The sequence below is a fragment of the Jaculus jaculus genome, chromosome 6, assembly GCF_020740685.1.
Source record: "Jaculus jaculus isolate mJacJac1 chromosome 6, mJacJac1.mat.Y.cur, whole genome shotgun sequence".
NCBI classification, from domain to species: domain Eukaryota; kingdom Metazoa; phylum Chordata; class Mammalia; order Rodentia; family Dipodidae; genus Jaculus; species Jaculus jaculus.
In genome coordinates, this window is record NC_059107.1 from 96076017 (window position 1) to 96099653 (window position 23637).

At 49.0% G+C, this 23637-nt stretch overlaps 1 protein-coding gene across 1 annotated transcript; it reads right to left on the reverse strand.

Annotated features, from left to right (window-relative positions):
- Positions 1-94: 94 nt before the first annotated feature.
- Itgb7 (integrin subunit beta 7) lies at positions 95-22743 on the reverse strand. Its single transcript, XM_045152561.1, has 16 exons — positions 22711-22743; positions 14083-14214; positions 13587-13787; positions 8738-8939; positions 8454-8624; positions 7244-7485; positions 6775-6933; positions 6385-6480; positions 5942-6031; positions 3079-3225; positions 2645-2838; positions 1980-2203; positions 1574-1793; positions 1230-1435; positions 798-958; positions 95-407 (listed from the first exon to the last, which is right to left on the reverse strand). Exons 3-16 carry the CDS (start codon positions 13782-13784, stop codon positions 327-329), a joined length of 2391 nt encoding a protein of 796 aa, XP_045008496.1. The 5' UTR covers positions 13785-13787; positions 14083-14214; positions 22711-22743; the 3' UTR covers positions 95-326.
- Positions 22744-23637: the final 894 nt, after the last annotated feature.

Here is a 23637-nt window from a genome sequence, read left to right on the forward strand (position 1 = left end):
AGGTGACCAGTGGAGGAGTGAACTTGAAGCTTCCTGGGGCCCAAGCTTGATAGCCTGCTTTGGTTGGCCTTGGTGGGATGAGTGACAACTGGAGTCTGGGGTAAGACTTTATTGTTCACTTGGGTAGGAAAACCTCAGCTCTTTGTGAAGTGGGGATCAGGGTCTCAGAGTAGGTAGAAACCCTCTAAGCCACTGAAATGAAGGTACGTGGCAACCAGTCCTCGGCAACAGAGTAGTCCTCCAGCAAACCTCGGCATGACAGACCCTGTTCCGCCACTTCCAATGTCCTCCCAGACAAAAGAGCCTTAGATGAGTCCCCTGCGCCCTCAGGGAGTGGGCGCATCTGCCCCTTGGAAGCGGGGATTGACAGTGGTTGTGATGGCACTTCTGTAGAGAGGATTGTTGTCCTGTGGAAAAAGGTTACAAATTATGAGGAAAACTCAGATCCTTCCCTTTATACTAACGGAGCTAACCTAGAACTTCGGAAGGATCATAGCACTTGAAGTTAGTGGAGGGCTTGGTTGAGTATGCAGAAGGTATGCAGACGAGAAGCTTTAAGACTAGGCACACACCTTTAATCCCAGCACTTGGGAGGCAGAGGTAGGAGGATTGCTGTGAGTTCAAGGCTACCCTGAGACCACAGAGGGAATTATAGGTCAGCCTGAACTAGAGACCCTACCTCGAAAAACCAAAAAATTAATTAAAAAAAAAACAACTAGGCCCGGTAGGGAAGCCGACAGCAAGGAGAAGGGGCTCAGGCAGGGAAGACGAGGAGGTGCAGACCACCTGCTCCTCACCTGCTTCCAGTTGAGTTGCTGCTGCTCCTTCTCAAAGCGGCTGTATTCCCGGCGGTCATAGATCTCCACGGAGAGCCGGTAAGCCAGGACGAGCCCCAGTCCCACTGCCACGATGCCCCCTACACAGCCTAGCACAATGGCCTGCGTGTGATCTGCTCCCTCTGGGCAGTGGAAGGCAAACAGATCCACAGTTACCAAAAGGCGTCTAGCATGGCCAGTCCTGTCACTGAAAACGGGGAGCCCAGCAGAGTCCAAGGTTGTCCTTGCCTAGGACCACAGTCTTAACCCATGTTGTCCATCACCTCTGCTGCTGCTCTGGATTCACAGCTCTGCTGCAAACCTCACTCTCTTTCCCATCATCCTCATGTCCGCATCCCCATCCACCTTCCAGGGCTGCACTTAGCACGTCCGTGGCAACCCCTGTCCACTTACTCTCTTGGGGCCTCACTCTCAGCAAGACCCCGTCAGCCTCATTCTCCACCAGAAAGAAGAACAACCGGTTGTCTGGTGTCCTCTCCCTGCACCAGCCATCATCCAACATAGGGGCCAAGGCCAGGGTCACGTTCACATCAGCACAAGCCACACTGCAGTTGGTGGCCAGAGGACCAGTGCCAAAGGCCCCACACTCCGCACAGTCCCTGTCCAGTGGATGCCAATAAGTTCCCAGCTGGGCATTTGTTACCCACTGCCCCTTACACCCCCTCAGAAAGGAAAGCACCCAGCAGAAGGGCTCAGCAAATGCCACCGTGCCCTGCTCCCAAGATGAAAGAGCTAACCTGTATCTCTCACATGGCGTCTTGCAGCCTAGACACTGGTCACACAGAGCCCCGTAGTAGCCATCCAAGCACTGGCAGCGGTTACATTTACACTCTCCATGCCCGCTGCAGAGCTCTCCCTTGGGGCTGACACAGCCATCCACATTCTGACTGCATTCACATGCTCTGCCCGTGCGGTTTGCTTGACAGTGGCATGTTCCACATTGGCAGTGGCCAAAGCCTAGGGAAGAACCATGCACACACAACTGGCTGCTGTGTACCACCACAGGCCCGTGCACCCAGACGCATCCTCCAGTTCATATGCCAGAGTCTTTAACACTTGCCCTCAGTGCCATGAGACTCAGAGTCTCGGTGTACCGGGAAAGATCTTTCTGACTATTGCTCTTCTCCCAAAGGCTCCAGGTACCTCCACAAAGGATGCCCTCATGCCTCTCACAGCTGGCATCATCACACTCGCAGAGACGCCCAGAGCTCTGTCCACTGCAACTGCAACGTCCACATTGGCATCTTCCTTTTCCATTGCACAGGGGCCCTGTCCCATTGGGGGCCCGGCACCCAGACTCCAAATCTGGGGAGGACAGCTCTGCCTCAGAGCACTCACACAGCTCACCCAGGCGGCCAGGGGCACAGCTGAGAGGAGAAAGCAGAGGAGAAAGAGGTGACCACTCCTGTCTCAAGTTCCTCTAGGCCCATGTTCTCAAAGGAGAGGGGAAGCCAGGCATGGTGGCACACACCTTTGATCCCAGCACTTGGGAGGCAGAGAGAGGACAACTGCCATGAGTTCAAGGCCAGCCTGAGACTACAGAGTGTGTTCCAAGACAGCCTGGCCTAGAGTGAGACCCTACCTTGCAAAAAAAAAAAAAGATGGATTGGGTACAGATGAGTGGCTAGAGGGATACCAAGGTACAGTGGAGTCCCATGGATGGGGAGAGGGAAGAGTGGAGAAGATCTAGTGAGAGGGAAGGCCTCAGCATTTCAGGGGGAATCCTGTAGTGTGTAGCAGACTCCAGTGGGAGGATGGAAAGCAAAGGAGTACAAGGAGAGGGTCATTAAAGGGGTGCAGGCCCTCACCTGCATACCCCACACTGTAGGTGCCCCTGGCCGTTGCTGCAGTAGGGAGCATAGAGCCGGGTGTCGCTGCAGTTGCAGTCACACAGTGTGTGCAACTCCACAGTTAGCTCCTCCGAGAAGCCAAGAGCCCGGAGCTGCAGGAGATGAGGCTCTGGCAGGCAGTGAGTAGCTTGGAGAGTAACCCAGAAATCCACCTGGGAATAGGAGCAAGGGATAATAGTGGTTCACGTCAGACACACCCTTGCACACATGCCCACACACCCGCCAGCACGCTGACCATGCAGAACTGCCCTAGCCCTCATCTCCTGAAGACACACTTGAGGAAGCTGTTCAGCCCCTCAGGATGTCCTGTCCTGCGGGCCTGCCCCCACCTTTTCCCGCTTCAATTTCCCGCTGCCGCTTTCTCCCATCTACTTCTCCAGGCTCGCTCTCACCGTCTGGTTAACTTGGACATGGTTGCATTGTCCTCGCTGTCCAGCCTCACCTTCTCTCTTCTCAGAACCCCCACACTGAGACTCATAAGAGATGTTGACCCCAGGAGGGAGTGAAGAGTGCTCGAGAGTCACAGTGGATGACAGGCTCTGTGAGAAGAGAGGGAAGGCATCACCATGTGAACACGGGCATCCTGATCCCACACCTGCTTTCCCAGGCCATCCCCAGTTCTGCTGGTACCTGCTCTGTACTGCCCTGTGGCTTTCTCTCCATTGTGCCCAGCAAGGAGGCGCTTCTGGAGGAAGGACATAGGTCGAATGCCTGGAATGCAGGGCCTGTACTAGAGCATGGCAGGCCAGTGGCCAGAGAAGACAGAGGGGCTGCAGCTACCAGGCATTTTTTATTTGTTTTCAATTTATTTTGACCAACCTGAGCTGGAATTCACTATGTAGGCTCAGGGTGGCCTCGGACTCACAGTGATCTACCTCTGCCTGCCGAATGCTGGGATTAAAGGCATGTGCCACTATGCCTGGCTATCAGGCACTGTAAATGGCACTGACTGTCAAACCCAAACCAGGATACACAGTCTGTGTGCAGGTAAGCTGCAATGGGCAGACATTACGGAGTTTGTTCTGGGAAGTGAACACCACCTCACATTTTTTCACATTAGGTCACAAATGTGTCTTTTTGGGATAGGAGGCAATGGTGAGGATTGAACCCAGGGTTTTCAGCACACAAGGCAAATATGGCCCCAGGCAAGTTCACCACAGTTAAGGATGAGGTCCCTGTTTTGTTTTCAGTTTATAAGTCTCATGTTGTCAAGACTGGTCTTGAACTCCTGGTCCTCCTGTCTCTGATTCCAAGGTGTGGGATTACAGGCATGCACTACCACCCTCATCTGAGGACATGGTCCCTGTTATCAAGAAGTCTACAGTGAGGCTGGAGAGATGGCTTGGTGGTTGAGGCGCTTGCCTGTGAAGACTAATACCCAGGTTCAATTCCCCAGTATCCATATAAGCCAGATGCACATGGTGCTGCATGCATCTGGAGTTCATTTGCAGTGGCTGGAGACCATGGCGTGCCCATTCTCCCCACCCCACCCCCATGCGCTCTTTCTCTCTACCTCTCTCTCTCAAATAAAAAAAATAAGCTTATAGCATAAGAAGGGACAGGACTTAAGTCCAAAAAACACTCGAGATTTTTCATGGTTTTTTTTCTACCTGTAAAATGTTATGGTTCTTATTTGTTACAGACTCAGTAAAAGCATGGGGCCCCCTATTTTTTATATATGGACCTTCCATCTGTTATCTCTCTCTGTTTCCTCTGTAAAATAATAATCAAAGATCAGATGACAGCCGGGCATGGTGGCACACGCCTTTAATCCCAACGCTTGGGAGGCAGAGGTAGGAGAATTGCCATGAGTTCAGACCATGCTGAGACTACATAGTGAGTTCCAGGTCAGCCTGAGGTAGAGTGAGACCCTGCCTTGAAACCTCTCCCCCAAAAAAATCAAATGAGAGCCGGGTGCGGCAGGGCACACTTTAAACCCCAGCACTCAGGAGGAGAATTGCTGTAAATTCGAAGCCACCCTGAGACTACATAGTGAATTCCAGGTCAGCCAGGGCTGCACTGAAACACTACCTCCAAAAAAAAAAAAAAAAAAAAAGAGTGGGGCTAGAGAGATAATTAAAGGCACTTGCTTGCAAAGCCTCATGGCCCCGGGTTCAATTCCCCAGTACCTACATAAAGCCAGATACACTAAGTGGTGCATTATGGTCTGGAGTTTGTTTGCTGTGCCAGGAGGCCCTGATGTGCCCATTCTCTCTCTTCCTCCTCCTCCCCCTTTCTAAATAAATAAATATAGATTGGATGCTGGGCCTGGTGGAGCAGGCTGGTAATCCCAGCTACTCAAAAGAAACCGAGGTAGGGAAATCATAAATTCAAGGCCTTCCTGGGCTATAGAGTGAATTCCAGGCCAGCCTGGTCAATTTGCTGGAACTCTGGCTCAAAAGATAAAACGAGGGATGAGGATGTATAGTGGTACTGTGCTTGCCTAGCATACAGGAGGTCCTAGGTTCAATCCCCAGAATGGTTGGGGGGAAAAAAAAAAACAGGTGTGGTGGTGCACACCTTTAATCCCAGCACACTGGAAACACAGGTGGGAGGATCACTGTGAGTTTAAGGCCAACCTGGGACTATAGAATGAGTTCCAGGTCATCCTGGGCTAGAGTGAGACTATACGATGGCTTATAGTGGTTAAAGTACTTGCCTGTGAAGCCTAAGGACTCATTTGACTCTCCAGATCCCACATAAACCAGACACATAATGGGATGCAAGTGCAAATTTGCACATGCACACGAGGGGGCGCACGTGTCTGGAGCTCGATTGCAGTGGCTGGAGGCTCTGGAGTGCCAATTCTCTCATAAAAAAACAATGGCCAGTCTGTTGGACTTGCCTCAAAAAAAGTGGGGGGGGGCTGGAGAGATGGCTTAGCAGTTAAAGCTCTTGCCTGCAAAGCCTAAGAATTCGTTGGAATCTTCGGGTGCCACATAGCCAGTCACACAGTGACACAAAAGCACACAACACTGCACATGTGCACAAGGGGGTGCGCGCGTCTGGAATTCACAGTGGCTGAAGGCCTTGGTACACCCACTCTCTCTCTGTCTCAAAATAAATTTAAAAACAAACACCAGAAATTATTGTTTATGAATGTGAGAGTGTGTGAACTGCCAGTGACAGGTATAAGCAAACTGTAGGTAGGAACTGTGGAATGGAAGAACCCCAAAATGACCATTGTCCTATTAGGGCCCTGTCGTGTGAAGACCCTGTCTGCACCCCCATGCCCACCCTTGCACGCTTCCTCACATCATAAGCGTCCATGATGAGCTGCACCACGTTGCTGGAGTCCTCGCTCAGCTCCCCCACGGCTGACTTGGGAATCAGCTGGCTCAGCTCCTGAGTATGAGGAAAGGGAAATGGTGGGGTGCAACTCTAAGAGAACAGGCTCCTAGGGGCCTGAGAGATGGCGTGTGGGGAGGATAGGTCTCTGGGGGGATTAAAAAGGCTGAGGTGGGGCTGGAGAGATGTCTTAGCAGCTAAGGTGCTTGTCTGCAAAGCCTAAGGACTCATATTTGACTCGCCAGCTCCCACATAAGCCAGATGCACAAGGTGACTCAAGCCTGCAAGGTCGCACATGCACAGAAGATAGGGCGCACACACATTTGAAGTTCAGTTGCAATGACAATTCTCTTAAAAAAAAAAAAAAAGGTAGGGTGAACTGGGGGGTTCTGAGTTGAGACCACTCTCACCTGATAGACCGGAAGTATGGCACTGGTGACGGCAAAGATGGGCTGGATATTTGCCGCAGTGAGGGCCTGGGCTACTTGACCCACAGAGGGGTAGTCCTGGAACAGGAAGCAGATACTAGGTGAGTACCCCAGGTCTCCCCCGGAAAATGACAGCCGCCCTCAGCCCAAGAAATTCCAGATCCAGATTTCAGCAACTAGAGGAGCCCTAAGGGGAAGTGGGGAGTTGATGGCTCAGATCTCCCAGCCAAAAACAGCTGGGAGGCATGAAGAGAAGAATCACTGGGGAAGGTGGCAGGGTGTCTGCAGGACAGTCACCAGGGACAGGTATAAGGCGGGGGAATCCTAGAAGAGGTGTGTTTCAGATAAGGACTGGGGTGCGGGGAGACTCACAAACTCTGGGCTGCGACTGTAGAGGCCATTGCTGTCCAAGTGGCAGTGCCCATCGCTGGGCATGAAAATGCCACCCAACTTCCCATCCCCAGCTGTGTGGAATGTGTCATCTGAAGTGAACACCAGCAGCCGGGACACGTTTCTCCAACCAATCTGCTCCTGGAGAGGCAAGAGGAGCAGGCTGTGCAAGCCGGTGCTATGAGCTAAGGAGGTGGCCAGCCTCGCTGTGGGTCCGTCCGCCCATTCCCCGGATCCTAACTTCCTGCTTCCAGCCCCCTGCAGCACCCAAAAGAAGGCTGCTGCTAGTGGAAGCCGCCCTGAGAATTAGAAAGATGTGCCTTTTCCTCAAGGTAATCTACTCCAGTCCACCAGATAAATTCAACAGGCAGATTAGTGAAAGAATATGAATGACCCCCCCCCCCGTGGCCCTGCACTATACAACCACTTGAGACCCCCCCAACCTCCTCACCTGACAAAGGGCAGCCTGCAGAATGGCATCAAAGCCGCCTTCAGGTGAGTCTAAGTTACCGGACACACTCTGGCGCCCCACTTCGCGCTCAAAGGCCTGAGCGTCCCCAGTGAGGGACAGCACGTGGCGGAAGCTGAAGGGTGGCTGACAGCGCTCCAGCCGGCTGGGGCAGGGGTGGAGCAGCTTGGAGGGCACTGTGCTCACAAAGGGCAACACCGTCTTGTCCACGAAGGAGCCGAAACCTGGGAGGGGGCAGGCATGAGGCTGTGCCCAGGGCCACAGGGCAGCGGCAGGATGTAGAGGTCACTATGAAAACTCAGAAGGAAGGCAGGGACCCAGTACTGGGCAAATGTGAGGGGACAGCAGCAGCACTGGCTCAGGGAGGGGGGTGGGGGAGATGAGGAGAGTCCAGCACTGGTGGTGAGGATTCCCGGAGGAAGACCAGGGTTTAGAAGCAAAGGAGAGGCTCGAGTAAATGAGCTAGCTTAACGTGTAATTATGTAGAGCAGGGTTCTAGACTTGTTCAAGGGACACTAGATTGAGGCCATGACAGAAGGGCAGTCTGTGTCCAGATTGGTAGGTCCTGAGCTTCAGTTAGCCCTCTCCTGTACAGTAAGGATCTCCCACACAGTCAATCTTAACTCCCCTCTCGAGTAGACGTAGATGAATGTCGGGGGGGGGGGGGGCCTGGCCAGGTTTCTTTATTATTTTTAAATTTTTTTTTTTTTTTTTTTTTTTTTAGAGAGGGAGAGTGATAATCGAATTGGCGCACCAAGGCCTCTAGCCCCTGCAAAGGAACTCCAGATCAATGCACCACCATGTGCATCTGGCTTACGTCTTACCTGGAGAATCAAACCTGGATCCTTAGGCTTTGCAGGCATGCGCCTTAGCTGCTCGCTAAACCATCTCTCCAGCCCTCCTTATTATTTTTTTGTAGTATTTTTACTCATTTGAGAAATGAGTATGGGCACCAAAAATTCACTCCAGACACATGCGCCACTTTGGGCCTCTGGTTTTGCCTGGGTACTGGAGACTAACCCAGGGTCATCAGGCTTTGCAAGCAAGGGTCTTTAACCGCTGAACAATCTCTCCAACTTCCACCTCCAGGTTTCTTAAACATTAAGGAGGAGGAGGACTTTGTGATACTAAGGTTGTGGTCAAAGCCAGGCAGCAGCAGCAAGGGCTAGTGGGTGGGGAGCCAGAGCCTCACCAATGCGCACGGAATGGGTGACCTCCTGCAGCCGGACCAAGAGGGCATGCCCGAGCTGCCGCACGCGTTCCAAGTCATCCTTCATGGAGTAGCTCAGGTCCATAAGGTAGTACAAGTCCACCGGATATCCCGCGGCTCGAAGGAAGCGGACCCGGAGCTTCTGGGGCTCCCCTGCCGAAGAAGCAGGAGGGAGCAGGGCTCAGCAGCCCGGCGGATTCGGACCCCGCCAGCCCAGACTCCGCGCCAGCCGCGCGGCCCTGCCCTCGCCCGGGGAGGGGACTCACCCGGCCTCAGCGTGACCCGCACCCGCTGCGGCGCCAGCTGGGTGGCCCCCTCGCCGCGGATGCCCTGGCTGAGCGGCTGGTCCTGCAGCACCTCCTGGTGGCCGCGCGGCTCCTCCAGCTCCTGCGGCGGACAGCCGCGAGCCAGCAGCTCCTCCCGCCGGGCGCAGCGCCGCGCCTCCGCCATCCCCGGGGCCGAGAAGTTCTGCGCCGCAAACACAGGCGCCGGCGGATCTCAGCCCTTGCGGCCTCTCCCAGCTCGCCTCCCGCACCTCCCTGCAGCGCTCGCCGCCTCTAGTCGCTTTCACCCCTCCATCCTCAGCCAACTCCCAACCCCGACCCTCCTCTGCCCGCCACAGCCACCCCGGAGCTGGGTCCTTCACAGCCAAGACCCACTTCCTATAGCAATCCCCTCTCCTGCTCTTATCTCGACTCCCCTCCCCCCGCAGCCAGCCACCCACCCATCACCCCTCCCCCTCCCCTAGAGCCACAGACTTCCTGTTGAGTTCTCCTGTACTTCATAATTACAAAATAAAAAAATAAGATAAATAAAATAGCCGGGCGTAGTGGCGCACACCTTTAATCCCAGCACTCAGTAGGCAGAGGCAGGAGGATTGCCGTGAGTTCGAGACTACATAGTGAATTCCAGGTCAGCCTGGACCAGAGTGAGACCCTACCACGAAAAACAAAAACAAACAAAAAAAAATTTTAATTAAAATTAAAAAGTAGGGCTGGAGAGATGGCGTAGCGGTTAAGCGCTTGCCTGTGAAGCCTAAGGACCCCGGTTCGAGGCTCGGTTCCCCAGAACCCACGTTAGCTAGATGCACAGGAGACGCACGCGTCTGGAGTTAAGTTTACAGTGACTGGATGCCCTGGCGCGCCCATTCTCTCTCTCTATCTGCCTCTTTCTCTCTATGCCTGTCACTCTCAAGTAAATAAATAAAAATAAACAAAAAAATTTTTTTTAAAAAGTAAATGTGCATGGTGGCGCACGCCTTAATCCTAGCATTTGAGAGACAGAGGTTAGGAAGATCAGTATCGTTGTGAGTTCAAAGCCACCCTGAGACTGCGTAGTGAATTCCAGGCCAGCCTGGGCTATACAGCAAGACACTACCTCAAAACATCAAACAAATGATGATGATGAGCTGGGCATGGTGACACAACCCTTTAATCCCAGCACTGGGGAGGCAGAAGTAGAATGATCACCCACCGTGAGTTCGAGGCCACCCTGAGACTACATAGTGAATTCCAGGTCAGCCTGAACTAGAGTGAGAGCCTACCTCGAAAAATCAAAAAAACAAAAAAAAAAAAGATGATGATAATGATTATTTTTTAAAATTTTTTTTGTTTATTTATTTATTTGAGAGCGACAGACAGAGAGAGAAAGAGGCAGATAGAGAGAGAGAGAATGGGCGCGCCAGGGCCTCCAGCCACTGCAAACTCGAGATGCGTGCTCTCCCTTGTGCATCTGGCTAGCGTGGGTCCTGGGGAATCGAGCCTTGAACCGGGGTCCTTAGGCTTCACAGGCAAGCGTTTAGCCGCTAAGCCATCTCTCCAGACCATGATTAATTATTATTAAATGACCTCTGAGTTCCATAGCTCAACTACCCCTGCATGCTCAGATCAAGATCAAAATGGGAGGGGGGTCAGCCACACCCACAGTTCCTTGGAAGGAGGGGAATATGGTCAGAAAGGAAGACACCCCCAGCCCACCCCAAGTGTCTGATACCCTGCACTGACTGGGAAACCACAGGGGAAGGAAATGGTTAGGGTGGCTTCTCAGCTGGCCTGGGCGTCAGCTCCTGGTCTAGGGATTGGAGGAGGCAGGCACAGACCAGCAACTGTCCCGAGATCCCAGCACAGCCGGGCACTTGTATCTCTGCTTCCCACAGGCTATCTTTACCCTTCCAGTCCTCCCAGATTCACTGTGGACCTCTCCAGGATCCTGTCGCCTCTAGCTCTGCCTATGTGTGAGTTAGCCCTCTCTCTTACCAGTCTGCACTCATCTAACTCCCCATCTTCCTGTGAGAGAGACTGTTCTGTCCCCACCCTCAGCTCTAGTAGCCCTGGTACTCTGCTGAGAGCACTTCCTCTTTTAAGATGTCAACAAAGAACTGCCTTGTTTGACCAGCTAGGGATACAGCTCCTCAGTATGCCCCTTGGCCACTTAGGTAGCTCAAACCTTCCCATGTACCTCCTCCTTTCACAGGCTTTTGGAAGTCTTCCTTCTCCAGGCCCAGTCACAGGCTGGAACACAATAACTTATACTCCTAAACACAGACCCAGAAACCCTGTCATATGTTTTCTGAAATGCACTGAACGCCCCCACCCAAATTCCCATTTTGATGCCATAGTACTGAAATTTGGTGGCATTTGAGATGGGACCTTCGGGAGTTAACTGGACTTAGATGGCAGTCATGACCCATCTAATGAAGATGAGACCCATGGCTCTTCTAAGACAGCAAAAGGCCTGTTTCCTCTCTCCACCATGTGATGACAGAGGAAGAAGGTAGCCAGTTTGCAAGCCAGAAAGATCCCCTCAAGAAGAACTGAATGGACCAACACTTTGATCTTGGATATCAGCCTTTCACTTTATAAGAAATAGATTCTTGCCAGGCTTGGTACCACACGCCTTTGATTCCAGCACCCGGGAGGCAGAGGTAGGAGTTCGAGGCCACCCTGAGACTACATAGTAAATTCCAGGGCAGCCTGGGCTGGAGCAAAACCCTGCCTTAAAAAAAAAAAAAAAAAAAAAAAAAAAAAAAGATCCTTGTTGTTTAAGACATGATAAACCTATGATATTTTACTATAGCAGCCTTAACAGTCTCAGTTAACACTTTCTTTTTGTTTGTTTGGGTTTTTATTTTATTTACTTATTTATTTTTATTTTTATTTTGGTTTTTCAAGGTAGGGTCTTGCTGTAGCTCAGGCTGAACTGAAATTCAGTACATAGTCTCAAGCTGGCCTCAAAGTCTTGGTAACTCTCCTACCTCTGCCTCCCGAGTGCTGGGATTAAAGGCATGTACCACCACGCCCAGCATCTTTTTTTTAATTTTCTAAGGTAGAGTCTCACTCTAGCTCAGGCTGACCTGGAATTCACTATGTAGTCTCAGGGTGGCCTCAAACTCAAGGCAATCCTCCTACCTCTGCCTCCTCAGCGCTTGGATTAAAGGTGTGCACCACCATGCTCAGCAACATTGTCTTTTCTTTTCTTTTTTGTTCATTTATTTATTTATTTATTTGAGAGTGACAGAGAGAGAGAGAGAATGGGTGCACCAGGGCTTCCAGCCACTGCAAACGAACTCCAGACGCGTGCGCCCCCTTGTGCATCTGGCTAACGTGGGTCCTGGGAAATCGAACCTCAAACTGGGATCCTTAGGCTTCACAGTCAAGCACTTAACCACTAAGCCATCTATCCAGCCCCTTTTGCTTTTTTAAAAATATTTTTATTTATTTATTTGAGAGAGGGAAAGAGAGAGCGAGAGCAGAGAGAGAGAGAGAATGGGCTCATCAGGGCTTCCAGCCAGTGCAAAGGAACTCCAGATGCATGTGCCACATTGTGCATCTGGCTTGTGTGGGTACTGGGGAATCAAACTGAGGTCCTTTGGCTTTGCAGGCAAGTGCCTTAACTGATAAGCCATCTCTCCAGCCGAACACTTTCTTTTTTTTCTTTTTTTTTTTTTTTGCTTTTCAAGGTAGGGACTCACTCTGGTCTAGGCTGACCTGGAATTAACTATGTAGTCTCAGGGTGGCCTCGAGCTGTCCATGATCCTCCTACCTCTGCCTCACAAGTGCTGGGATTAAAGGCGTGCGCAACCACGCCCAGCTCCAACACTTTCTTTTTTAATAGTTTATATTTATTTATTTATGAGGGAGAGAATATGGGTGCACCAGGGCCTCTAGCCACTGCAAAAGAACTCCAGACGCATGTGCCACCTTGTGCATCTTGCTTTATGTGGGTCCTGGGGAATGAAACCTGGGTCCTAAGCCATCTCTCCAGCCCTTAATTAATACTTTCACATGCACAACACAGGCCTGTACCTAAGAATGAATTCCCATAAGGACATGCTCCTCTGAGTTCATGGTCACAAAGTCCTATCCGTATACACACAAGAAAACAGTTGCAAATATAATACATGCACAAGAAATGTGCCAGCACAATAACATACGTGAGTCTCATGTGCAAAAACTCAGTCATGCCAGGTGCGGTGGCACACTACTTTAATTCCAGCACTGGGGAGGCCAAGGTAGGAGGATTGCTGTGATTTCAAGGAGACCCGAAAAATACATAATGAATTCCAGGTCAGCCTAGGCTAGAGTGAAACCCTACCTTGAAAAACAAAACAAAACAAAAAAGGGCTGCAAAAGATGTGTTACTGGTTAAGGCACTTGCCTGCAAAGCCTAAGGACCCAGGTTCAATTCCCCAGTACCCACGTAAGCCAGATGCACAAGGTGGCGCATACATATGGAGTTCGTTGCAGTGGCTAGAGGCTCTGGCGTGCCCATTCTCTCTTTATTCCTCTCTCTCAAATAAATAAAATTAAATTTAAAAAAAGAACTCGAGCCAGGCATGCTGGCACACATCTTTAATCCCAGCACTTGGGAAGCAGAGGTAGGAGGATCCCTGTGGGTTCAAGGCCACACTGAGACTACATAGTGAATTCCAGGTCAGCCTGGGCTAGAGTGAGAGACCCTACCGCGGAAAAACAAAAAAAAAACAAAACAAAAAGTCATCCATGACGCTGAAAAGTCATACATGTGCCCACACAACAACATACGTATACATGTACCTCCAGGTTGGACCTATGCCTATGCATATATATGGCTCAAAAGCCACAGACCCAACTTTACCAGTTGCTTGCACCACGCACAGCTAGGGTGTGACAGAATGCACTTCTGGCAGGAGGGAGCTGGCTGGCAGGATCCCAGCAGAGGCTGGTCAGGAGACCATTCTGTGGCATCCCCCGAGGGTGGGATCTTGGTATCCACCTCGCTGTCCCCTGTGTCCAGAACCAGCAGGAAAGTGAGAGCCATTGACAAAGCCACCATGGCCTGTAAGGATAGAAAGAGGGACAGCTGCGTCCTCAGGGACAACCCCCACGCGCTCAGTCCTCTACACTCAACTTGCGATTGCCGCTCTGAAAATTCTATCCCACTCTTCATGTCTCTGCGCAGTTTCACCTCCACCTATGGATCCAGCAGTTTCTTCAAAATGCTAGGAAAGGGGCAGCAGGCACTAGGACAGGGGAAGAGCCTCAGAGACCTGTCTTTCCTACGTGCAGACTTCACGTAGCCAGGGTGGATAAAATGGCCAGAGAAAGAGTCTGGAGAACTAAGGGCTACTCACAGATCTCTTCACAGGATTCCAAGCTGTAGTGGAAGTGGAACCAAACGGAAACACACCAGACTCTGAACCACCTAGATCCCTCAATGGCTCTATGGTGGATCAGGCGTTCTCCTTGGGACTCAGTCTTGACATCTGTAAAATAGGTAATTAAAATCTGACAGCCATCATGGAAGATGTTAATAAAAATTGAGAAAAGGGCTGGAGAGATGGCTTCGTGGTTAAGCGCTTGCCTATGAAGCCTAAGGACTCTGGTTGGAAGCTCAATTCCCCAGGACCCACATTAGCCAGATGCACAAGGGGGCGCATGCGTCTGGAGTTCGTTTCCAGTGGCTGGAGGCCCTGGCGCGCCCATTCTCTCTCTCGATCTCTCTCTCCTCTCTCTCTGTTGCTCTCAAATAAATAAATAAAAATAAACAAAAAAATTGAGAAAAAAAAACTGACAGCCTTTGTAGCTTTCATAGCCTTGAATTCTAAATAAGAGAAGCAGGTCAGTGAGTAGAAATGAGAGGAAAGAAGGTATAGATGAGGAAGAGTATGAGTCAGGGAAGGTTGATCCCACATAATTGACAATGGTAGAACAGATAGTTAGGATAGAACTTGTTGATGTTATTATTTGAAAAAAAAAATACTTGGTGGGGGGGCTGGAGGGATGGCTTAGCAGTTAAGGCATTTGCCTGCAAAACCAAAACCCATGTTAGATTCCCCAGGACCCGCGTTAGCCAGATGCACAAGGGGGTACATGTGTCTGGAGTTCATCTGCAGTGGCTGGAGGCCCTGGTGCACCCATTCTCTCTCTCTCTCTTTCTCTGTCAAATACATAAATAAAAATAAAATATTTAAATTTTTTTTTTACTGGGCTGGAGAGTTGGCTTAGCAGTTAAGGTGCTTGCCTGCAAAGCCAAAGGACCCAGGTTCTATTCCCCAGGACCCACATAAGCCAGATGCACAAGGTGGTGCATGCATATGGAGTTTGCAACAGCTGGAAGTCCTGGCATGCCCATTCTCTCCCCCTCTCTCTTTCTGTCTCTTTCTCTTCCTCTTTCTTGCTCTCAAAAATAAATAAATAAATATAAATATTTTTAAAATTATTAAATTTAGCTGGGCATAGTGGTGCATGCCTTTAATCCCATCACTCAGGAGGCAGAGGTAGGAGGATCACTGTGATCTCGAGGCCAGGCTGAGACTACAGAGTGAGTTCCAGGTCAGCCTGGGATAGAGTGAGACCCTACCTTGAAAAACAAAACACAAAAACAAACAAAAATTATTAACCTTAGAAAGGTAAAGAACAACAACAACAAAAAAAAGGTAAAGAACTTCCATTAAAAAAAAATAACTTCTGAGCCGGGCGTGGTGGCACATGCCTTTAATCCCAGCACTCAGGAGGCAGAGGGAGGAGGATCACCATGAGTTTGAGGCCACCCTGAGAATACAGAGTGAATTCCAGGTCAGCCTGGACTAGAGTGAGACCCTACCTTGAAGAACCAAAATAAATAAAATAACTTCTGGGGCTGGAGAGATGGCTTAGTGGTTAAGGTGCTTCCCTGTGAAGCCTAAGGACCAAGGTTCTAGTCCCCAGTACCCAAGTAAGCAGGTGCATGTGTCTGGAGTTCGTTTGCAGTGGCTAGAGGCCCTGGCATACCCATTCTCTCTCTCTCTCTCTATTATAAATAAATAAAATACTTTAAAAAATAATAAACCCAGGCATGGTGGCACATTTCTTTAATCCCAGTGCTCGAGAAGCAGAGGCAGGAGGATCGCCATGAGTTCAGGGCCACCCTGAGAATACAAAGTGAATTCCAAGCTAGAGTGAGACCTTACCTAAAAGAAAAGAAAGAACTTCTGGTTTGGATAGATGGCTCAGTGGTTAAGGCACTTGCTTGTAGAGCCTAACAACCAAGGTTTGGTTCCCCACTACCCACGTAAAGCCAGATGCACAAGGTGGCACATGCATCTGGAGTTCCTTTGCAGTGGCTAGAGGGTCTGGTGCACCCATTTTCTCTCTCTCCTTGAAAATTAATAAATAAAAATATTTTTTGAAAAAAAGGAATTGCCATGTAAAATTTCATTGTGTAGCCGGGCGTGGTGGTGCATGCCTTTAATTCCAGCACTCAGGAGGCAGTGATAGGAGGATCGCTGTGAGTTCCAGGCTACCCTGGGGCTACATAGTGAATTTCAAGTCAGCCTGGACTACAGTGAGACCCTACTTTGAACCCCCCCCCAAAAAAAATCATTGTGTGGGTAAATTAGTCCCTTAATGATGGGTATTTCAGTTATTTAGGGGCTTGGGGTATAGCTCAATGGTACAGCACCCAAGTTCAATCCCTAGCCCACTCCCACACACCCACACTTAATAGTTTATTTTTTATTTTTTTAATTTTTTATTTATTTATTTGAGAGCGACAGACACAGAGAGAAAGACAGATAGAGGGAGAGAGAGAATGGGCGCGCCAGGGCTTCCAGCCTCTGCAAACGAACTCCAGACCCGTGCGTCCCCTTGTGCATCTGGCTAACGTGGGACCTGGGGAACCGAGCCTCGAACCAGGGTCCTTAGGCTTCACAGGCAAGCGCTTAACCGCTAAGCCATCTCTCCAGCCCTTAATAGTTTATTTTTAATTTTTTTGAGAGAGAGAGATAAAATGAGCATGCCAGGGCCTCCTGCCATTGCAAATAAAACCCAGATGCATAGGCCACTTTATGCATCTGGCTTTACATGGGTATTGGGGACTCAAACCTTGGTCATCAGGCTTTGCAAGCAAGTGCCTTTAACCAGTGGACCATTCAGTACTCTTAAATTTTTTTAAATATATTTTATCTATTTATTTGAGAGAGAGAAAGAGGTAGAGAGTGAGGGAGAGAATGGGCATGCCAGGGCTGCCAGCCACTGCAAACGAACTCCAGATGCATGCTCCCTTTTGTGCATCTGGCCAGTGTGGGTCCTGGAGAGTCAAACTGGGATCTTTTGGCTTTGCAGGCAAATGCCTTAACGCTAAGCCATCTCTCCAGCCCAGTCTTAATAGTTTCTAATCACCCACTATTACAAATAAGAAAAAGTTAGAAGTAGTAAGTCCGCTGTGTGGTTGAGGCCAACCTGGAGCTATAGAGGGAGTTCCAGGTCAGACTGGGTCAAAGTGAGCCCTTATCTCGAATAAGATCAAAAGTAAGGGCTGGAGAGACGGCTTGATAGTTAAACCAGCAAAACCAAAAGACACAGTTTGGTTTTCCAGTACCCATGTAATGCCAGATGCACAAGGTGGCACATGTGTCTGGAGTCCATTTGCTAGAGACCTGGAGCATCTATCCTCTCTTTCTCTGTCTGTCTCTTTCTGTTTGTCTTAAATTAAAATAATAATAATTAGAGCCAGGTGTGGTGGCACACGCCTTTAATCCCAGCATTCGGGAGGCAGAGGTAGGAGGATCTCCGTGAGTTCGAGGCCACCCTGAGACTCCATAGTGAATTCCAGGTCAGCCTGGGCTAGAGTGAGACCCTACCTCTAAAAAAAATAAATAAAATAAAATAAAATAATAATAGTAATAATAATAATGATGATGCTGGAGAAATGGCTTAGTGGAAGCCCTAAGGACTCCGGTTCAATCCCCAGGAGCCACATAAGCCAGATGCACAAGGTGGCACATGTGTCTGGAGTTTGCAATGGCTAGAGGCCCTGGTGCACCCCTCCTCTCTCTCTCTTTCTCTCTGCTTGCAAAGAAATAAATAAAAATATTTAAAAATAAATAAAATTTGCCAGTAAGTTAAAAAGGAGACATAAAGGGAAGAGAAAGGAACGGAGGAGGGTACTTAATAGGTTGATATTGTATATATGTAAGTACAGTGATTGAGATGGGGAGGTAATGTGATGGAGAATGGAATTTCAAAGGGGAAAGTGTGGCGGGGGGAGGGAGGGAATTGCCATGGGATATTTCTTTTATAATCATGGAAAATGCTAATAAAAATTAAAAAAAGAAAAAGAAAGAAGGTCGAGGCTCTCTCCCACTCCCGCTGCATTGGTCTGTGTGGATTGAGTCCCTGCTTAAGCTTGACATTAAAAAAAAAAAAAACTGTTGCTTTAAAATAAATAAATAAATAAATAAAAATTTTAAGAAAATAAATAAGCACATATTTTAAAATATGTTTTTAAAAACAAAAATTAAACTAAGGGGGCTGGAGAGATGGCTTAACAGTTAAGGCGCTTGCCTGTGAAGCCTAAGCCAGGTTCGATCCTCCAGAACCCAGGTAAGCCAGATGCACATGGTAGCGCATGCGTTTGGAGTTGGTTTGCAGTAGCTAGAGGTCCTAACATACCCATTCTCTCTCTCTCTCTCTTTTTCCCTCCCTCCCTCCCTCTCTCTGATAAATAAAATTAAAAAATAGTAAGGAAAAGTGGTGCACTTAGCATCTTGCATGAGTGCAGCTGACTGTAGGAACCCTTGCCAGTGTTATAGGTAGGCATCACCATTGGTAAGTATTGCCAGCATAAACTCACTGGGGATCACCACACCATTTCTCATGGTCATCAGCAGCCTGTGAGAAAGGTCAGCTAGAGGCCCTGCCCACAGTGTCCACATCCTCCTCAGTCTGATGCTCTGGAGGTAGTGTAGGGAAGGGGTGGGGTGCTGAGCCGTTGAACACCCCATCCTGCTCCCCACCCTCTGTGACCTCAGGTGGAGCCTCTGCTCTTAGCAGGAGGCCAGCCCAGGGCTGTCTGAGTAACCTCAGCCCGGCTAGCTGTGCGTGCTGTGGCTAGGGAGGCTTGAAATACTACAGCACAAAGCCCCGCTTTGACTCATCTCATAGGTGGGGCCCCCCTGCCACCTGGATACCAGGACAGGGTGAACCCAGAGTCCTCAAGTCCCCCCACCTCTCCTATCCCTCTCAATTCTTTTCCTTTCTCCCATTCTTTTTTTTTTTTCTTTCTTTTTTTTTTTTTTTTTCGAGGTAGAGTCTCACTCTGGCTCAGGCTGACCTGGAATTCACTATGTAGTCTCAGGGTGGCCTCGAACTCTCGGCGATCCTCCTACCTCTGCCTCCCGAGTGCTGGGATTAAAGGCGTGCGCCACCACGCCCGGCTTCTCCCATTCTTTTTAAAAATATTTTTAAATATTTATTTGACAGAGAAAGAGGGAGAGGGAGAGAGAGAATGGGTGCACCAGAGCCTCCAGCCACTGCAAACGAACTCCTGACGTGTGCGCCCCCTTGTGCATCTGGCTAATGTGGATCCTGGCGAATCAAACCTGGGTCCTTCGGCTTTGCAGGCAAATGCCTTAACCACAAAGCCATCCCTCCAGCCCCTCTCTCCACTTCTTGATGACACATGAATTCTACCAATTTGTTTCATTCTTTTTCACCCTCTTTTTCTATTTCTCCCCTTCCTATGATTTAAGCCAGGCGTAGTGGCGCACGCCTTTAATCCCAGCACTCGGGAGGCAAAGGTAGGTGGATCCCCGTGAGTTCAAGGCCAGCCTGAGACTCCATAGTGAATTCCAGATCAGCCTGGGCTAGAGTGAGACCCTGCCTTGAAAAACCAAAAAAAAAACAAAAAACAAAAAAAAAATTGATTTTGGGGCTAGAGAAATGGCTTAGTGGCTAAGGCACTTGCCTGCAAAGCCAAAGGACCCAGGTTCAATTCTCCAGAACCCAAGTAAGCCAGATGCACAATGTGGTACATGTTTCTGGAGTTTATTTGCAGCAGCTGAAGGCCCTGGTGTGCCCATTCTCTCTCCCTCTCTCTCTGTACTTGTTTCTCTCTCAAAAGTAAATAAATAAAAAGCCAGGCATGGTGGCACATGTCTTTAATCCCAGCACTCAGGAGGCAGAAGTAGGAAGATTGCCATGAGTTCGAGACTACATAGTTAATTCCAGGTTAGCCTGGATCAGAGTGAGACCCTACCTCGAAAATCCAAAAAAAAAAAGAAAGTAAATAAATAAAAATAAATTTTTGAAAGTCAGCCTGGATTAGAGGGAGACCCTACCTCAAAATAAAATAAAATAGCCAGGCATGGTGGCACACGCCTTTAATCTCAGCACTCAGGAGGCAGAGGTAGGAGGATTGCCATGACTTTGAGGCCACCCTGAGACTACATAGTAAATTCCAGGTCAGCCTGGGCTACAGTGAGACCCTACCTCAAAAAAAACCAAACAAACAAACAAATAAATAAATTTTTGATTTTTGCTGGGTGTGGTGGTGCATGCCTTCAATCCCAGCACTTAGAAGGCAGAGATAGGATGATCACTGAGTTCAAGGCCAGCCTGAGGCTACATAATGAATTCCAGGTCAGCCTGGGTTAGAGCTGAGACCCTACTTGGAAAAAAAAAAATTGATTTTTGCCAGGCGTGGTGGCGCACGCCTTTAATCCCAGCACTTGGGAGGCAGAGGTAGGAGGATCGCCATGAGTTCAAGGCCACCCTGAGACTACAGAGTTAATTCCAGGTCAGCCTGGACCAGAGTGAGACCCTACCTCGAAAAACCAAAAAAAAAAAAAAAAAAAAAAAAAATTTATCTCCCTGGTGTTTTTCTACTTTGTTGAAGTTCTTTGTTTTACTTCCTCCTCTCTGAGCATAGTCATAGAAAGAGAGAAACCTGAGGTTGCAGGGCAGGGGAGGAGGTGAAGGCCTGAGGCAGCTCAAGCCTGCTGGCCGGCTTGCTGCTTTTCCAGCCTCCTCTGCCCACCACCACTAGAGGCTGTCTTCTCTCTGCCAGCCCCAGGGGCTTTACCATGTCCCATTTCTCTCTTCTCCAGTCTTCCTTTCTTGGCTTGTATCCTTTGCCTAAACTCAATTCCCACTCCAAAATATCCCCATTGTTATCTGTTGAGAAGTCTATTTGCCTGTTGATTTTTGTGAATCTAAGGAAGATTTCTTTTCTTTCTTTCTTTTCTTTTTAGGCAGTAAGGATCAAACCCAGAGCCTTACACATGCTATTTTCTTTTATTTATTTTTTATTTTAATTTATTTTTGAGGTAGGGTTTCATTCTGGCCCAGGCTGACCTGGAATTCACTATGTAGTCACAGGGTGGCCTTGAACTCATGGCGATCCTCCTACCTCTTCCTCCCAAGTGGGAGAATTAATGGTGTATACCACTACATCTGGCCCATTTGGTTTTGTTATTCTTTCTTTCTTTCTTTTTTTTTTTTTTTTTTTGAGGTAGGATCTCACTCTAGTTCAGGTTGACCTGGAATTCACTATGTAGTCTCAGGGTGGCCTCAAACTCACCACAATCCTCCTACTTCTGCCTCCTGAGTGCTGGGATTAAAGGCATGCACCACCATGCCTGCTTTCCTTTCTTTCTTTCTTTTTTTTTTTTTTTTGACATAGGGTCTCACCATACAGCCCTGGCTGACCTTGAATTTGTGATCCTCTTGACTTGGCCTCCCAAGTGCAGGAATTACAGGTGTGAGTCACTACACTGGCTTGTAGTTCCTTTCTGATATTGATCTTTGCCTATATTTTCTTTCTTTTTCTTTTTTGTTTACCCCATTTTTGTGCATGCATTGCAATAAGCCAATTCTTGCCTCATTTGGCTAGCCATTTGATTAAAGAAAATACAATCTTTTTTCTAAATTTGCGTGTGTGTGTGTGTGTGTGCGCGTGCACGCGCACACACACACACGCACACACATATGTCCATAGACCAGACCTCTTGCTGCTACAAAGGAATACTAGACACTTGTGCCACTTTTTGATTCTGGCTTATGTGAGTGGCTTGGGAATTGAACCCAGACCATGAGGCTTTGCAAGCAAGTGGCCTTAACCACTGATCTATTTTTCCAGCCTCAAGCAAATATAATCTTTGATCTCAAATAAATAAATAAAAATTAACGAAAAGAAAGGGGCTGGAGAGATGGCTTGGTGGTTAAGCACTTGCCTGTGACGCCTAAGGACCCAGGTTCGAGGATCAATTCCCCACCTACCATGTAAGCCAGATGCACAAGGGGGCACATGCATCTGGAGTTTGTTTGCAGTGGCTGGAGGCCCTGGCATGCCCATTCTCTCTCTCTCTCTCTCTGCCTCCGTCTCTGCCTGCAGCTCTCAAATAAATAAATAAAAATAAATATAAACAAATATCTTTGAGTTGAGGTTGTCATCAACTGCTGATTGTTCCAGTGTGATGTGCACCTAATAGCTGAGGGGCAGCCTTTCCCCAACCCATCCTCACCCTCTGCAGCTCACTCAGAGTCACAAGAAGGGGACAGATTAGAGCTGCTGGGCCTCAGTATCCCAGGAGTCTGTAGCCAAGGGCCAAATGGGAAGGAGTCCCCAGGATAAGGATAAAGCATCAAGCCACAGCAGAGGCAACCCTGGAAAGTTCGGAGAATTGTACTTTCGTGTTAAGTCTTGGTTCACCCAGGGATAGCACCCAAACCACCTTCTTCCCTTATTCTAGCCCCACTGGGAAAACTGATGGAAGAGGAAAGTGTGTGTGTGTGTGTGTGTAAAAGCACAGGAGGGGACGGGGGGGGGGGGGGAAGGGGGTGGGGAGTCATCAGAATGCAGAAAGGAATTCAGACTCTAACTCAAGACTAGGAAAAAGTGGGTCCAGGTCAGAGCCTTTTCCCAAGGGGCTGGGAACAGATGGGCCTGGATTTGCGTGGGGAGAAGGCAGGAGGGCAGGTGCCAGATACCGGGTACTCACAGGTGTGTGCCCAGCAGCCCTTCCTCTGGTGGTGGCGACGGCAGCGGCCTTTGTGTACAGATCTGGAGGCTACAGAGGAGGAAGTGACACACCCTGGGGTGGGGGACTCTTGGAGGATCTAGGAGAAGGTGGAGCAGATAGGGGTGGGCTGGGCCTAGACAGCAAGTGATGCAGGACCTGAAAGAACGCTGTGATGCAGGACCTGAAAGAATGCTCATCTACTAAGCACCTCTTATTTGCTGTCCTATCAAGTCACAGCTCAGGGTCACAAGAGCTGCATCAGATAGGTGGTGGTATCCCAACTGCCAGCTCAGCCTCAGGTGATGCAGAAATTGAAGATGGGAGGCAAGGAGTGATGAACTTTGCCCAGTACCAACAGCTAGTAAGGGGCTGGCATAGACTTTAAGTGCAAGTAGGCTTCCCTCCAAAATTGATGATCTCTCCACTTCCACATACAGGAAGGAGCCAGATAGGAAGGAACAGGGAGGCAGTAAGTACTGGAGGGGAGGGAGAGAAGGGTACTATTGTTCTTTTTGAAAACCCAGAGACCACTCACTGTATCATAGCTTAACATAATCCAGGTTCTTCAGTACTAGGAAGCAATAAGGCTTCTTGACCCTTCCTGTGGCTGCCTTTTCATCCATCAACTGGTACTTATAAGGTTGGGTTAAGAATTAAATGTGGGGGATATGATGGAGAATGGAATTGCAAAGGGGAAAGTGGGGGGGGAGGGTATTACCATGGGATATTTTTTATAATCATGGAAAATGTTAATAAAAATTGAGAGAAAAAAGAATTAAATGTGGTGTGGTGGGGCACGCCTTTAATCCCAGAACTCAGGAGACAGAGGTAGGAGGATCACTGAGAGTTCAAGGCCACCCTGAGACTACCTCGAAAAAACAAAAACAAACAAACAATATATATATA